The sequence below is a fragment of the Plecotus auritus genome, assembly GCF_963455305.1.
Source record: "Plecotus auritus genome assembly, chromosome: 4".
Lineage (NCBI taxonomy): Eukaryota > Metazoa > Chordata > Mammalia > Chiroptera > Vespertilionidae > Plecotus > Plecotus auritus.
The window spans coordinates 166,295,162-166,311,422 of record NC_137775.1 but is presented as its reverse complement, the minus strand read 5'-3'; the positions used below and the strand labels follow the sequence as shown (position 1 = coordinate 166,311,422).

Sequence of the window (16,261 nt, the reverse complement as noted above, 5' to 3'; positions counted from 1 at the left end):
AATTGTCCCCCAGGTGAGTTCTACCAGGAGACCTATCGCTTGCTATGACATGCGCTGACCACCAGGGGGCGGCGCAGAATGAAGGAAAGCCCTGGCTGGCAGGCGGAAGGCCACTATTGGCCCTGACTGCTGGCCAGGCCTATGGACCCTACCCATGCAGGAATTTTGTGCACCAGGCCTCTAGTACAAACATAAAAGCAGAACATGATATGTGCTAAGATAGGAACATAAACAAGTACAAAGGACAAAATAACCACTTTAGTTGGGATGTTGCAGGGAGAAAAATTGAAAAGGATTTCTAAAAAGAAATGAGAGTTGGGCTTTGTTAAATGGGTAGGTTATCAGGAGAAAAGGGAGAGGACAGAATGGACAAGGGTACCAATATGGGTACAGGATATTTCTCTTGGGTGTCAGCTGGCTCAGTGATGCTCCCATGTCTGGAGATTACCTCAGTAAACAGCTGTCTAACTTCCCAGGGACAATCCATTCATTGCAGGGCTGACATCCAATGGGCCAATCACATTCTCTTAGCTGGCCATTTTAAATTTTGAACAGAGACACAAAACCTGTGGGCTGGCAAGTGAGTTAGGTTATGATAGCATTTTATTGTTGAGGTCCCCCAAGCTGCCCAGATTTCTACTCTTCTTGACTCCCAGTTCTTTATATTTTCCATGGATCCCATAAGTACCCGAGTGGCTCTCCAATAAATTCCCTTTTGCTTAAGCTAGCCAAAAGTGTAGAAGAATAGGTTCAGGAGACCTCAGAAGGTAGCATTTGGCAGTGAGCCAAGATGTACGAAGAGGTAAGGCAGAAGAAAGGTTGGAAATATTTCAGGGCATTCTCATAGAAGTTACTGAGTGTAGGCTAATCATTTTAGACTTTACTCTGGGGGTGGTAGGAGTCATACGTTGCAACTATTTATACTTGTGCTACTAATACTCTCCCCACTGTCACATTTATTGAGTACTTTTTATGTACTAAACATTTTAAAAAATTGTAAGTGCTTTAAATATATTAACTCATTCAATAGTCACAATAAGCATGTAAGCTAAGTATTATTACCATCATTTTATGAATGAGGAATCTTAAGCCAAGAGAAGTCAGGCAACATGCCCAAGGTGATATTGAGAGCATATAAGTAATCTTTACAAGTGTTAATCTTGAAAGAATACTTATAATGACTCAACAATGTAGAAACTTGGGGTAGGAAGACCAGTTAGAAATGCTATTTCCAAAACAAGCAAGAAGTAGAGGGCACAGCATAAAGTGGGTGTCAAATCCATATGTTAGCAGATTTGAATTGGTGTCAGTGGGAGTTTTCTTGCTATTGTAAATTTGATTTGGCAACTAAAAATACTGTCCAAAATTACTTGAGTTTGTATCATGATGACTGAAAGATTGGAGAATGCAATTTACATGTGAGAGGAGTACAATATAGTGGGAGTAAGACCATGAGTCTGGTTTTGTACCAGTCTGTCACATGCTATGTGTGTAGTATTATTGACCTTCTCTACTACACAATATCCAATGAATGACAAAGTTGATGTAATTCTCCAAGTGCTCACATTTCTTCCAGGAAATTACTTGTGGTGGATATTTTGCAAATATTGCAAACTTAGAGTGTTCTTGTTTAAGAATCTTGGGAGATCAAAACAAAGCTATACAGAAACCTCATACAGTAGATCCTCGAGTAACATTGGTTTGCTGTTAAAACATTGACGAGATGCCTTAGGAATTGAACTCTTGTTTATATCAATTAGCTCATGGTGAAATTGGTTTCATTCTATGTCATTTTGTTTAAAGTCACAGAACCTACTTATGATGTTAAGTGAGGACTTACTGTAGTGTTTTCTTTTTTTCCTCCCCCTTTTCCATTTTGTTCCACTCAGGTAATCAATCATCCTAGTGCATGTGTCCCTACTAGGGCGTAAGGGTGTGCTTCTGTCCTTCTTTGTTAATATCACTGGGTTGCATCTAGATCCATTCAGGAAGTCTCTTCATCCCATACGCATATAAATATGGTCCTTTGAACCCCACAGAAGTGTTATCATGTAGGAGCTGAGGATTCTAAACCTTTTTCTCGTGCTCCTTATAAAGTACATTTTTCAGAATTGCAAACCTCTGCCTCATAGCGTAGGTGAACAGCTTACACAAAAAGGAGGAAAAATAAACATGGTCTCTTCATGGTAGAGTTTCTGCCCTTTACAGGTTCACTTCCTAAAACAAAAAGCATCACACAGAATCCTGCATGGAAGCAAATCCATCCATGAGCAAGAAGGAGCTGGCCCTGCCATTCCTCTGGGAGTACTGTCAGCCGACCCAGGGACAAGTACACATTGCCTTTGAGGATTGTGTCAGATAAGATTCCTGTGTAATTTCCAGACTCTGAACAAGTGGACAAGCCGAGCTAAGTGTTTCCTTAGGCTTGGATCTGATTTCTGTGCACACACCCGAGTGCACTCACAGACCACCCACACAGCAGCGGGATGCGGCCGGGCAATCCCTGCTTGTATTAGTCTCTGCTCCATCATGACATGCCTGCTCTGCTGTTTGGATGTAAAAGGAGACTCAAGAGGAGAGAACACTCACCCACTCGGTGGCTGATGACAGTCCGGTTGTGGGGGATTACTCTCCCCTTCAGTTCTCCAGCATGATTAAATGGAGCTCTTCACACCATCTGTTTAACTGCTCTGCCTAGAACACCCTCTGCTCCCCTCCATTTGTCTGAAATCCCAGTCTTCTGAGAAGCCTTGTCTGACCAGAAACAGATACCAAACTCCACTGCACTCTGAAACACTTGCTACCTGCCCCATATCATTTAGCACTTATAACCTCTCTTGGTACCAGATTTGTTGCCATTTGTGGGAGGCAGTGGTGAAGAGCATATGCCCTAATGTACTGAAAGGCTTGGGTTCAAATCCCTGCTCTACCACAGCCTAGCTGAGTGACTTAGCAAATACTTAGTTTCTCTGAGCTTCGATGTCCTCAGCTATAAAATGGAATGAGCAACAGTGGCCACCTCATGTGAAGTTATGAGGGTGAAATAGGATAATGCCATCCGAGCAGCTGGCACAGCGCTTAGCATGTAAGAAACACAAACTAAAAGCTAGCCATGATTATTCTTCCTAATAAAAGCAGACTACAAGGAAGCAGAAATGGTGCTGGACATAAATGGCCAAGACTCAGCATTCCTATTCTCCTCACTGCTATTATGTCATTGTTATTGCAGGAAGGAGACAACATGGTCATTGAAAACATGGGCTCAGGGCTCAGACCATCTGGGTTCAAATTCTGCCTGGACCACAACCAGGCTGTGCCCACATAACCTCACTGCTCAGCACTGGATAAGCTGTCAACTAGTTGAGTTGGCCAATCAGCAAACTGGCTTTTGGTTAATTTGCCTTCTTCCACTCCGAATGCCACACTAATGAGTTTAGACCAGGGGTGGGCAAACTTTTTGACTCGAGGGCCACAATGGGTTCTTAAACTGGACCAGAGGGCCGGAACAAAAGCATGGATGGAGTGTTTGTGTGAACTAATATAAATTCAAAGTAAAGGAGCGGAGGGGAGAGCAAGGGAACCCTCCTCTCTTTCGGCTCCGCGGGCCGGATAGAACAGCCGAACTGGCCGGATTCGGCCCGCGGGCCATAGTTTGCCCACGGCTGGTTTAGACTTTTTTCTTATTGATAATAGGGATTTTTAATCTAGGGGGTAGAGTGATCAGATTTGAACTTTAGAGAGATTACAGTTGAACCTTGAACAACATGGTTTGAACTACACTGTTCCACTTATATGCTGAATTTTTTCAATAAATATGTATTCGCCCCTCCGTATACCTGGCTTTTGAATCCACGGTTGGGAATCCATGGATGTGGAGGGCTGACATTGTTCTACACTGTTTTATAGAAGGGACTTGAGCATCCATAGATTTTGGTATCTGTGGAGGGAAGGGAAGAGTTGGTCCTGAAACCAATCACCCACAGATAACAGGGGACAATTGGAAAGTTATATGCAGATTTTTTACTGTATGTGTGTGTGTGTGGGGGGGGGGGTGGTATCCTTATCCCTGCATTGTTCAAATTATATTTGACTTGATGTTCAGAAGACAAGCATAGATATAGAAGGTTAGCAATACTACAGTTGTAAGGTGAGGGATATATGATTAGAGAAATAGATGGTTTTGGTGACTAATGGGGTCTGGAAGATAAAGGAGAAGTTGCTAATGTTAATGATGAAAGTTCTGCTTTGGCCCTTGGATATGGCTTTAACATAGAGAGAAGGTAGTGGCAAAAAAAAAAAAAAAAAAGATTTGTAATATGTGGAAATAATGACTTAATGATATGTTTGAGATTCTGTGGGGCACCTGAGTGCATCTATCTGGTGTGTGAAGTGGAATTGAGGAGGGATATTAGGTGGTAGATATAAGCAGGCTGCCCTCGTGGTGGTTGAATCCACAGTGGTGGAAGAAATCTCCCATGGAGACCATGCCAGGAAGAACAGTGAGGGCATGGCCATGAGGACCACAAGGGTGGAGGAGAAAAAGACTCCTTAGAAAAGTCTGAGAACCAGAGGAGAATAGTGTGTGGAACTCTGTGGAAGGATATTGTTTTAGAAGAATGGGAAAGCCAACTAAACTGGAATGTTGGGGCCAAGGAATGCTTAACAAAAGCCACAGGATTTGACAAATAGGAAACCATTGGCAGCCTTAATAAGAGCAGCTTCATAGACAGAATGGTCAGGTCCCTGTCGGGTACCTGGCACATAGTAAGTACTCAATATAAATGGATAACAGAGTGCAAAATTGAAACTGAAATCTCAGGAAAATAAGAAAGACACCCAACAGGCATAGAAAAAATTGTAGTAATGAGCATATCCAAAGTAGTGGACAAATCGCTCTTTTTTTAAATTTTATTACAAATGCCACGAGAACACAAGCTCAGTTTGTCCCATCTCAGCAATAATTCTTACCTGGAGAGACCAGTCCATACAGGTGACTACTCGGTGCTTGGACCAATGCTCATCATAGAACTGACGATTGAAAGAAAGGTTGGCTCCAGCCTGAACATCCCTAGGAGGGTTTAAATATCAAAGATAAATATGATGCTTCAGAATGGGGCTTTATCTCTTTTGCTAATGCTGAAAGAATGAAATGGAAAAGCATGGTACACAATACTCCCTGAAGCCAAAGCATCCATTCATATAACAAAGTCTGTTCACTAATTAACTATGAAAAGCTCTCTCTAACCTGGCCCAGAAAAGGTTTCCACATGATGTCCCAAGCCTGGTATGAATGTCAAATTTGTTTCAGGTTCTCATCTTGACCAGTGCTAAAGGAGTCTCCTCCTCTCAGTAAGTTCTATCCTACAGCAGAGTTTACTAGAAATGTCCCTGTTGTCAAGGGAGCACACACACTTGGAGATTCTTTGAGATCAGTGCCCCCTTATCTGGCCTTAGACCAGAGATGAAGTGCATGTTTCTCTTTAGCAGTAATTTCTGATTAGCTGCAGTGGTTGCCTCCCTGCTCAATAGCAAGTGGCAAGTTCCACCATGAGACAGACATGCTGGAGAGTGGGGGGTGCACCAAGTGTATGAGATGCTACACATAGACTAAAACAGCATCGGGGTCTGGGATAATTACACTCGGGCCAGTGTTTACTTGGCTGATGCTCAGCTGGCCACCAAACCTCCTCTCAAGAGCACTTCTCTGGTCATGCATTTGCTCCATCGACTGAGTGTTTAAATTGAGTCATGCTTATTCTCTGCCAGCAGCTTTTGGATGTGCATAAAAAACTGCCTACATTTCTTGGGCTTTGATTCAAGAATTTCTCCACACTCACCTTTTTTTTCTGTTCATTTGCTTCATTCCATTGGCTTGCATACTGCATCACTTGTACTGGGTGACCTGGTTTCAGATTATTTTCTTAGGCTCTAATCAGCTGACTTATTTTGAGTTTTTTTTTTGTGTGTGTGTGTGTGTGTTTTTTTTTTTTTTTTTTTTTGTGTGTGTGTGTTTTTTTCTCTCCTGTTAACCCTTCTGTATCTCCACCCTTGCAAACTCAGGCAAGAGGTATATGCACCCAAGTAACTGTCAGGAAGCCAGAATAACAGCGGGCCAGACACCCAGAAAAGGAAATAGCACCTAGAAACATACACTGAGCCACAGAGTGGGCTTTTAAAAAGAAAACAAACATCTCACAACATGTATATTCAAAACACTATTATCTCTAACTGTTTAGGACATTTCAGAACTCCCTTTTGAAACTGTGTTTGGAGCCTCTGCTGTATTCCTCTCAGTTTCTTCAATGATGATAGGCTGTCCTTTGAGAATGTATTTGAATTTTAGAAATAGTAAAAAAACTCAGGTCTCATGAAAAAGGCAGGTGATCTCACCTTTTCATATTGTTCTTGGCATAAAGAAATTGGCGACTAAAACACAGCTATTTCTATTTCTTACGAAGCTTATAAAGTGCCTCTTTATTATCCCCATGATGATGGTTACCAGCCACTGCCTGTTACAATGTGTAGGTTGCAGTCACAAAGTCATTTGGGGCCATTTGCTTTTATTGATTACTTTTTTTGTATGTTTTATCTGTAAATATATCCCTGCATATGTGTTTCTTAAAAGGCAAAGACACAGAATCTTATGGTGTCTAAAGAGAAAAACATTTCTAGTTTCTGTTCACTGTCTCCCACATCAGTTAAGGTCTATCTCATGTTTATTTTCTTCAGTTTCCTGTTTGCTTAGACATAAAAAATAGATCTAGTGGATATAACATAAATCTCCTTCTGCTGCTTATAAGGGTGTTTTGTCAGAGGACGAGGTACATATGACTCTGCCAGTCTCTATCACCTGGCCCGATCCCCAGATATCAAGTTCAAAAGCATTTTACGGAAGCACATGATAATTACAGGGAAACTCTAAGCCAGAGGTATAACCAAAGCCCTTAGTCAAAGCTGTTTAGCAAGATCAACCCTGGAATTTCATCCTTCTCTGATTTGTTAGATTCGGGATTTGCAACTGTGACACACACATGAATTTAGAATCAACAGCTAACTTATTACTGTATTTTTTTTTTTTAATGCACGCAAGAAACTAACCCATCTTTTTCCTCTAACTCGCGGCCACTATAGTCAAAGAAGATGTCTGAGTCTTCGGCCAGCGCTCTTTCAATGACCCGGATGGTCCGATCAAAAAAGATGAGAAATTCCTCTGAATGAAGGATCTGCTGTTTCTCTTCTTCTGTCAGCTCCCTTGGAGGGGCTTTTATGTAAAAAAGAGCGTTAGGAAAGAAAAAAAAGGACAATTAAAACATCTCAAGAGGAATCCAACTCGTGAAAGAGACTGCTTATCAAAGGAATGATAAGACACAGCGAGATAAGCCCTTGTAAATAGCCAGTCTAAATTACTCCCACATTCACACAGAACGTTTTTTGAAGATGTCTTCACTGCCAATTTTACAAAAAGATTTCATATCTGGCCTGCTTACTGTTTGGAAGAGCTGAAAAATTTTACTAATGAAAATAGATTGGTGGGTTCTAAGCAATCAGTTTTGAATAACATTATTGTCTTTAGAACTAAACTGAAAAAAAAAAAGCTGAAATAATGAATATTAGAGAAATCTGAAACTATGTATATTAGAGACTACTGTAAAGCTGCACATATTAAATAATTAAGAACTACCTATGCTATGATCCAGATAGCACCTGTCCTCTTTCTCTGGGTAAATTCATTTTATTTTAGATGGTGAGCTGATAAGGCTGACTGATTGCTATATACATTCCACTCAAAGCCTGACATGTCCTTCCAAACCTGCTTTCATCCCAAATATCTTCTGTTTGTACACAAACACATGGAACAAATAAATGCTTCTGTAAGACACCTTACAATCGCTTATATGCCTCACTTTTCTAGCATGGTTAAGCTGATCACGAATCCTGAAGATGGAAAAAATGAGGCAAAGAAGATGAAAAAAACAGCAATGTGTCATGGTATCTGAAAGAAAGTTCTCTTCAGAGTCACAATTAAGTTACATAAACTGTTTCTTCAGTAGCAGGGTTTACATAAACCGATAAAGGATTAGGAACTCTCCCAGACTGAGAAACCCTCAAGGGCAGAAACTGTCAGCTGAGTCTTTGTGGTTCTTCAGGAACCCCATTCAACTCTGGGCACAGAGCCTTCAGTCCACGTTTGATGGATGGCTCTTTCTGTGGCACCAGAAGTGCCTGAAGTTTAAGCTACGGAAGGGGTAGTGCATTACAATTACAGGTGGGTTCCTGGTGGAATCACACACCCACTGGCTTTTCCAAACACTTCTACCACCATCCCCGTATAACCAGGACCAATGTCCATTTGGCCACATGGTCAGAGAACTCTTTCAGGTGCAGACCTGGAGCATAATGTGTGTGGTTTTTTTAAATATATTTTATTGATTTTTTTACAGAGAGGAAGGAAGAGGGAGAGCAAGTTAGAAACATTGATGAGAGAGAAACATCAATCAGCTGCCTCCTGCACAACCCCCACTGGGGATGTGCCCGCAACCAAGGTACATGCCCTTGACCGGAATCAAACCTGGGACCCTTGAGTTCACAGGCCAACGCTCTATCCACTGAGCCAAACTGGCCAGGGCTGGAGCATAATGTTTTATGTAAACATTACTTGCTTCTATTCATGGTATCTCAAAGCCACTGTTCTGAGAAATGGGAACTGTCCAAAGCTCTTCTGCAGAACCATGGAGTGGATCACAAACTTTTCAGGTTCATAATGCCTCTCCCCTCCCCACCACCCCTTTCCTGCCCCAGACCACAATGCAGGAGGTCCAGAGGGATGGACTCCAAAATCTGTCCTTGTACAAGAAACTAGCATGATACTGGTATAGTTGGTTCACACCTTGAAAAATGCTCTCCAGGTAACATTACAACAAAAAAAAATGATAAATCCACTCCAGCAGAAGATCTCCAAAAACAGCCAATCCCATAGTTTTTAAATATAGTTAGAAACATTTCTTTGCTGCTGAAGTCTCCAGAACCCGAAAGATGCCAGTGTCTGTTGGGACTCTCCAAGAACCCCCATCAACTTCTGCTGAGCAGATCTGCCAGACACCGGCCTGAGAATTGGTGAAAGGACCATAACAAGAACTCTACAAAATCAACATTTCCGGTGCCATACGTTAGCTTCAAATCTTCAAGCAGTTAAAGGTCTCTGGGCAAAGGAGGCCATGATACCTAAACACTAAGTCTGGTTTAAGGGTTAAAGATAAATACACTGGGCAAATAGTTAAGTATTTAATCATTACCCTTTAGATAGCAATTTAGTAGTCTACTTCTTAAAACTCCTATATATTAGTATGAATTTGAATTTTTCACCCGTATGTAAGTTCAAGAAAACAGTAAAACTACTCAATGTAACTAGGCAAAATAAATAAATAACCCTACAAAATGTAAGGGTTATTTTATTTTGGTTAGTACTGTTACATAAATAAATAAACTTCACTAAACAAGGGTACTATAGGACCAAGAAAAATGTCTTATTTTAATAGCCTTGTTTAGCCTTAGTCACTGTTGATGGATGACCGAGGCACCCTTGAAATTAGGCAGAGAAAGAAATTTTCCCCTTTATTCCATTTTTATAATACTGAAAAAAACCCTTTTCTATTCTCTGTTTCTCTTTTTCAGCTTCTTCTATTACACCTGTATCTTTCCTTACAGGTCCATTACCTTGACTAAAAAATAGTATCTGTGTAATTTTCTGTAATATTTTCTCCCCTGTAGCTTATTGTCACTTTGATCTCATCTTTCAAGGCATACAACTTCTCTCTAAGAGAAACATAAATGGCTGATCAAAGTGTATTTGCAAAGGCCAAGTTCAGGTAGGTGAAGCAGTAGCCTCTTCAGATATTATATTTGACAATACAGTATTTGGCTTAAAATTAAATTGCTACTGGAGCAAAACAAAGGATATATCTTATATTAAGCTTTGATGTCTAACAGGGATCAAATGACAAGATTTGTTAGCACAAAATAATAAGATGCATGTGCAGACAAGTAGTTTTTAACATCGTAAACAATATTCAACTTAGGAGTTAAGTAGGACCACAGGTATTTTTGAAAAAACCCCCAAACCTCCCATACTTAAAAGTCTTTAAATTGGTAAATGTTGTTACAATGTAATGAAAATATAATGGAGCATCCAAGAACCATACTCAAAAGCTGTATTCAGAGATGAAACCTCTCAAGACATCATATTTTATGAAAGAAATATGGTTGATTAATAGAATCCAGAAGGTTCAAATTACAAGCATAAACAATTAGAATCAGAATAGTTTTACCCCAGGATAATCCCCAAGTCCCCTCTGAAATATCTGTTTCTGCAGCTTTTCCCTATCACTGGACTTAGTCAATTTTTTAACACGTTCACTGCATGAAAAGGGCAGGATTAATTTAATAAGGCATATCAGAGCAAAATATGGGCATTATAATGTTTTATTTTCTTATAAGAAATATTATAGCAGGTTTGTGTTTTGTTTTTGCAACAAAATGCTTATTATTTCTGCCAAGAGCTAACAATAATTTTTGCATTTAAAGTGACCTTAAAAAAAAGATTCTTTGTAAAAAGCAGAATATGTGAATTTGACTTACATGTGCTCCAAATGACATGATGGATTTCAAACTTGCAAAATTTACCTGAAGTTATATTTAGCTTGAATAACAAGTATGAAAATACATGTTGCATTCATGAAATTCCAAGTTTAGATGGCTGCCTAATTCTGTGAATTCATGTCCTGCAAAATTAAAATCTAGTATAAATTTTATTTCAGGGTTTACTTTATATTCTACTTATTGTAGAAATGTTAATTTATCTTGGTTTTACATATGAAAATACTTTATGTCTTTCATGATTAGTTTAACCTATTTTCTTGAGTTTTCTTATCAGCCTTAAGGTGTATTTTTCAGTTTCTTTTTAATTTATTTATTATATAGTGTATCTTTTGGTTTCTTGGGTTCTTGGGATTTTTTTCTCTGTAAAAATGTAAAATTCATCATGAATTTCACGATTCTATTGAGTTTTTTTACAATATCTTTTTTTTTGGTTAAAAATTATTTTTAAAATATCTACTTGTCTTGCCTTGTTTCTATGATGTAGTTTTAAATTTCAATATAAAAATAACATCTTTTAATGTTTTTCAAGAATATATTTAAAAGACACAAAGTAAATAAATAAAACCCCACAAAGCTTATATTTAAAATCAGGTTAAATAGGAGCATGGCTCTTATGAGAATTTTACAGTGAAATCAGTTCATAAACAAGCAAACCAAACCAGACGAATAGAGAGGGCATCCTCCATGGATGTTATGTGAGGTTTAGGAGCTGACATGCATTTATAGGAGTGAGGTTTCCGATGCTGTTGTTTCAAACCTCCAAACCTGAAGACACAAAGACACTCCCATATACAAATTCCCTACATTTTGACTAAAAGCTAAAACATACCTGCTGTTTTTCTCTACTCTGTTGTGAAAAACAATCATACATTAAACCCATATTTCTTTACTGTTTAATGCATTTTGATGTCACATGGGCAAAAATGTCAAAAGCTAGTGAACGCTGATTATTTTCCCATCTCCCCTCGCCACTTTTTTTTTTTTTTTAACTTCAAAACAGGCCAGATTTCTCAAAAATGTGTTCACTGGTTTGAAACCATGTATGTCAAGTTTCAGCCCAGAGCAAATTTTTATGGCTGAGTAATAAATCCCTGAAACTCAGGGTTCATAATGGAAGTGCTGACACAGCCCTAACTACCATGCAGCCGTGTGAATGGCGCCACGATTATATCTGCTAGAGATTCTTTCAAAAGTTTGCAAAATACTGTCTTGCTTTGAAAAAAAAAACACAGAGAGAGAGAGAGTTTGATGCCATCATAAACATGCTTTTAACCCATTATGTGCTAATTTGCAGAAAAGCCATTAATAGAGAATAAAGCGCACCGCGCAGCAGTAATAGAAAATGTATTGCAAACGTCTTCCTGACTTTTAACAGGACTTTAATCAATTCCATGAAGCATCAGTAACAGTTGAAATTAGAGGGTGTTTCTACTCAGAAGTGAAGAAGGTGGTTGCAATGTTTTGCCAGAGTAGACAATTTGGAGGTTGAGGTGTGGGGATGGGGATGGAGGGGGGGTGATCTGTGCCAAGACACGCAAAACATGCCCCATCTCCTTATCCCCCAGTATATCTTAAGGGCATTTTGCAAAAGCAAGAAGAGGGTATCTTAATAAATTCTGATTTATTTTGTCTCATGCTACACCTGTGTCAATGATATTTTATTTACCAGCTTTAAAAAAATATGTTCTTAGAAGTTTGAATGTGAAATCTCTTCAATTTAGAATCTCTCAAGAAAAGTAACTTTTGTCCCTTCTGTGGATGCCACTATTAAAGATGAATCCACTCCTTGCCCTCCATTGTGCCCCAGAACTTGACCGTAACCAACCTCAGTGCCTGAGCAGACTGAAGTGAGTACACGTGATCAGTATGTACCCTTCCCCTCAAACATCCCCAGTGACAACCATGTGACACACATTGTGCCAGAGCCACAGGTGTCTTTAAAACGTTAAGTCAAATGGGCTTCTAATTAGAGTTATGTTGACCTATATTGTGGGCATTCAGTAGGAAATATGGAAGGATCTTTTAAATCCACACTCTGTTCTCACAGACACTCATTGGTCAATAAGAATGACAATTTCAGAGTTCTCTTTTATCTGCAGGGCTGAGAACCTCGAAGAGATAATTTTTAGGGAAACAGCACCTGTAGTATTGTCTTCCTCTTTCTTTTTCTTTGTTGTAATTTTTAAAAATTTCAATTACAGATGACATACAATATTATATTAGTTTTGGGTGTACTGATTAGACATTTCTATGCCTTCAGAAAGTGATCGCCCCATAGGTATAGTACTCATCTGACACCATACATAGTTATTACAATATTATTGACTATATTCCCTATGCTGTACTTTACATCCCATAACCATTTTCTCTTTTGCTTTAGTTTTCTTGTTTGTTTGTGTGTTGTTGTTGTTTTGCTTTCTTGTTATGTTATCATTGGGAATATACAATAAAGCTTCTAGATAGCACAACAATTGATAACAAATGTCTTATTTTCTCATTATTCAGTAATAATTTTACTGAAATCATGACTGGATTTGTTGCTGAAATTGTGGATCGTTTGCACTCTATTTGCCTCTATCAGTCAAAATAAAAAATGACTCTTGCTTTGGAGATTGAAGTTCATGCTGCTAAATGTAATGTGTTGAACAATCATAGAAAACCTTCCCACACAGGGGATGTACATTTAATTTTTACTTACCTCTAGAGTCCCTTAATGACACAATTTATCTCCCACACCATACCTTCCTTCACTTCCTGTTTTTTATCTTGATTTTCCAGGTCTGAATCGTGGCCAATTTTAGGTTCCACCATTTCCTCATCATCTTCATCCTCTAGAAAAAAAGAAAGAGAGAAATGCACTATTATTGTTCCTTCAAATCAAAGCCTTTGGTTGATGGTGGGAGGTAGGGGCAAAGGGTAAAGTTCCAATCATTTAGGGCAACTTCTAAGTGAATCAGTCCACAATGAATGCCCAAGATATATGTTCATGAATATATAAATAAATTATCTCCAAAAGGAGCCTCTTTGAAAGTCCCCCAAGTTGTTGAGAAAGCCGCCCTGAGTCAGCACCTGCTACCTCCATCTCCAGGCCCTCACCACATGGGATGTCTTGGAATTGCCTCTCTGACCTCTGAAGCTTCTTCAGAGATGGCCCCAAAACAGATCTTAAAATGTTTCCACCTGGGGCACATTCTCCACAGGGGACACCTGCTGTACAGACGACTCATTTCCAATTTAATTCTCACCAAATTAATTTGTTTTTGACCTACAGGAAAGGGTTAAATACAGGTCTGACCCCAGGTCAAATGCCATTGGCAAGTAAACCACCAGGGGTAGGGCCCCCAAAAGTCATTGCCATTGGCCTCTGAGAAAGCAACCAACCCACATGGCATTTACACATCCAGAGCAGCTCATGCATTAATGTGAATTTAATGAGCACTAACAAATGGACCCAGGAGGCTACCACTGCCAGATGTTATAGTGCCCTTCCTGCCCTATGCAAATGTGTGCTCACTCTCTCTCTGCTCTCAACCTGCCTGTCTCAGAGGCCCCTTTCATTGTAGGCCTCTTGGAATCATCAGTCACGATGTAGGGGAGAGTCCAAATGTCACAAGAAAATCCAACTTATAAAAATAAAATGATCCAAAGGACTAAAACTTGCTTTCACAGTTTTTAATATATTACGCTCACTCCTAAGTATTATATTCACTGAAAGTTACTGATTTTGTTGGTTCAAATGGAGTTTAAAATAAATGACTTCATTTCCTTCCCCCATACATTCATTCATATATTCATTCATTCAACAAATATTTACAAACCTTCTATAAGATCTCAAGCTCTATATATAGTTCCATTTCCATCACAATAAATCCCAAGACATATCAACTCAAAACTTCAGCACCAAACAATTAGAGAATGCCCTATAAATGCATACTTAAATGTCCAAATAAATAAGTATGGATAGCCCGAAAAGTAACTCCAAAAGTTCCCACTATATTAAGCAAGTGATTTGTAAGGAATATCAATTTTTAAAATATGGATATATAAAGTATAGCAGTGCAATTTAGACAATTGAATTTTTAAGTGGGAATTTTCATTAAAATATATTACTCTATACACATGTGTATAGGTTGTGTCATCAACCTCATTACTTTATAACCACACCATATATATATATATATATATATATATATATATATATATATATATATAGAGAGAGAGAGAGAGAGAGAGAGAGAGAGAGAGAGGGGGGGGGGTAATATGCAAATTAGCCGGGATGCCGTAACAGTCACGACTGGTCAGGAGGAGGCTGCACGCAGGTGAGGCCTGGAGTGGAGACGGAGACAGAGACAGAGACAGAGGGGCCTGCCCAAGCCGCCATGGCCAAGGGCAGGCCCAGAGAGGAGAGGGCAGGCCTGCCTGCAGCCTCCGCGGCCGAGTGCAGGCCAGGAGGGGAGAAGGGAGGGGACCTGTTCGCAGCCGCCACGGCTGAGTGAAGGCCCTCACCGGCAGTCCTGCCTCTGCGCGTGAGCTGCAGAGGAAACACCTTTTCTGACCACTCATTGGCTAAGCTCCCGGTACGCCACTCACAGTGTTCTTGGTAACCTGCCTAATAAGAATCCAAGAAGGTGATCTAGGGTTTTTCCACCTCATTCCTGGAGTAAAAAATGAAGGTCCGCTGCTGGAGGGTCTAAGAAATGTCATATCCTGCCCTAGTTGGTTTGGCTCAGTGGATAGAGCCTCGGCCTGCTGACCACAGGGTCCAGGTTCGATTCTGGTCAAGGGCTTGTACCTAGGTTGCAGGCTCCTCTCTGGCCAGGGCCCAAGTCAGGCTCATGCAGGAGGCAACCAATCAAAGTGTCCCTCTCACATTGATGTTTCTCTCTGTCTTTCCCTCTCCAATGCTCTCTAAAAATCAATGGAAAAATATCCTCAGGTGAGGATAAAAAAAAGAAAGAAATGTCATATCCTATGAAACAGACATCTTGAAAATGCCTAAAGAAAGTTGTCATTTTTTCATGGTGAAGGGACTGAAGTCCGTGTTGATGAAAACACCTTGGCAGCTACAGTGGCTGGCAGCGGCAGCAGCAGTGGGGTGACAGGGGTGGCGCATTCCCCTGATCAGTCAGGTTGCCTCCTGCAGAGAGAGGCCAGACTGCAGCTTAGGCCCGCTCCCCACCTAAGCCATCAGTAGGACATCCCCTGAGGGCTCTTGGACTGTGAGAGGGGGCAGGCTGGGCTGAGGGACCCCACCCCACACACCAGTGCATGGATTTCATGCACCAGGCCTCTAGTATATACATATCAGAAGAGAATGTAAAACACTTTTAAGGAAAACTGTCATTTATTAATAATACATTTATTAATACATACTGATGAGATAAAAAGTTGCACTGAAATTTTGAAAAGAACACAGATTTTTAGATAAATAAATCTTTATAATGTTAATAATGCTTCTAAGACCTTACCCCTACATAAAGATATTACTGCTATCTACCCACTGCAAACCTGCTTGGAAATTCCTGAATAAAACATTCGCCAACACATGTTGAATCTTCATGATCCAAAGACCTAACACAAAGCCTGGTGAGGCACTGGCTGGAGG

General features: G+C 39.9%; 1 protein-coding gene across 7 annotated transcripts in view; it reads right to left on the bottom strand.

Moving 5' to 3' along the window:
• DYNC1I1 (dynein cytoplasmic 1 intermediate chain 1) overlaps positions 1-16,261 on the bottom strand; it is a 283,693-nt gene that overhangs the window by 104,572 nt on the left and 162,860 nt on the right. For all 7 annotated transcript variants that reach the window (XM_080666152.1, XM_080666150.1, XM_080666151.1 and 4 more), the window contains 3 exons: positions 13,398-13,487; positions 7,099-7,261; positions 4,969-5,068 (listed from right to left, as the gene is read on the bottom strand). In XM_080666152.1, coding sequence (XP_080522278.1) covers positions 4,969-5,068; positions 7,099-7,261; positions 13,398-13,487 — 353 coding nt within the window. The remainder of the gene's footprint in view (positions 1-4,968; positions 5,069-7,098; positions 7,262-13,397; positions 13,488-16,261) is intronic.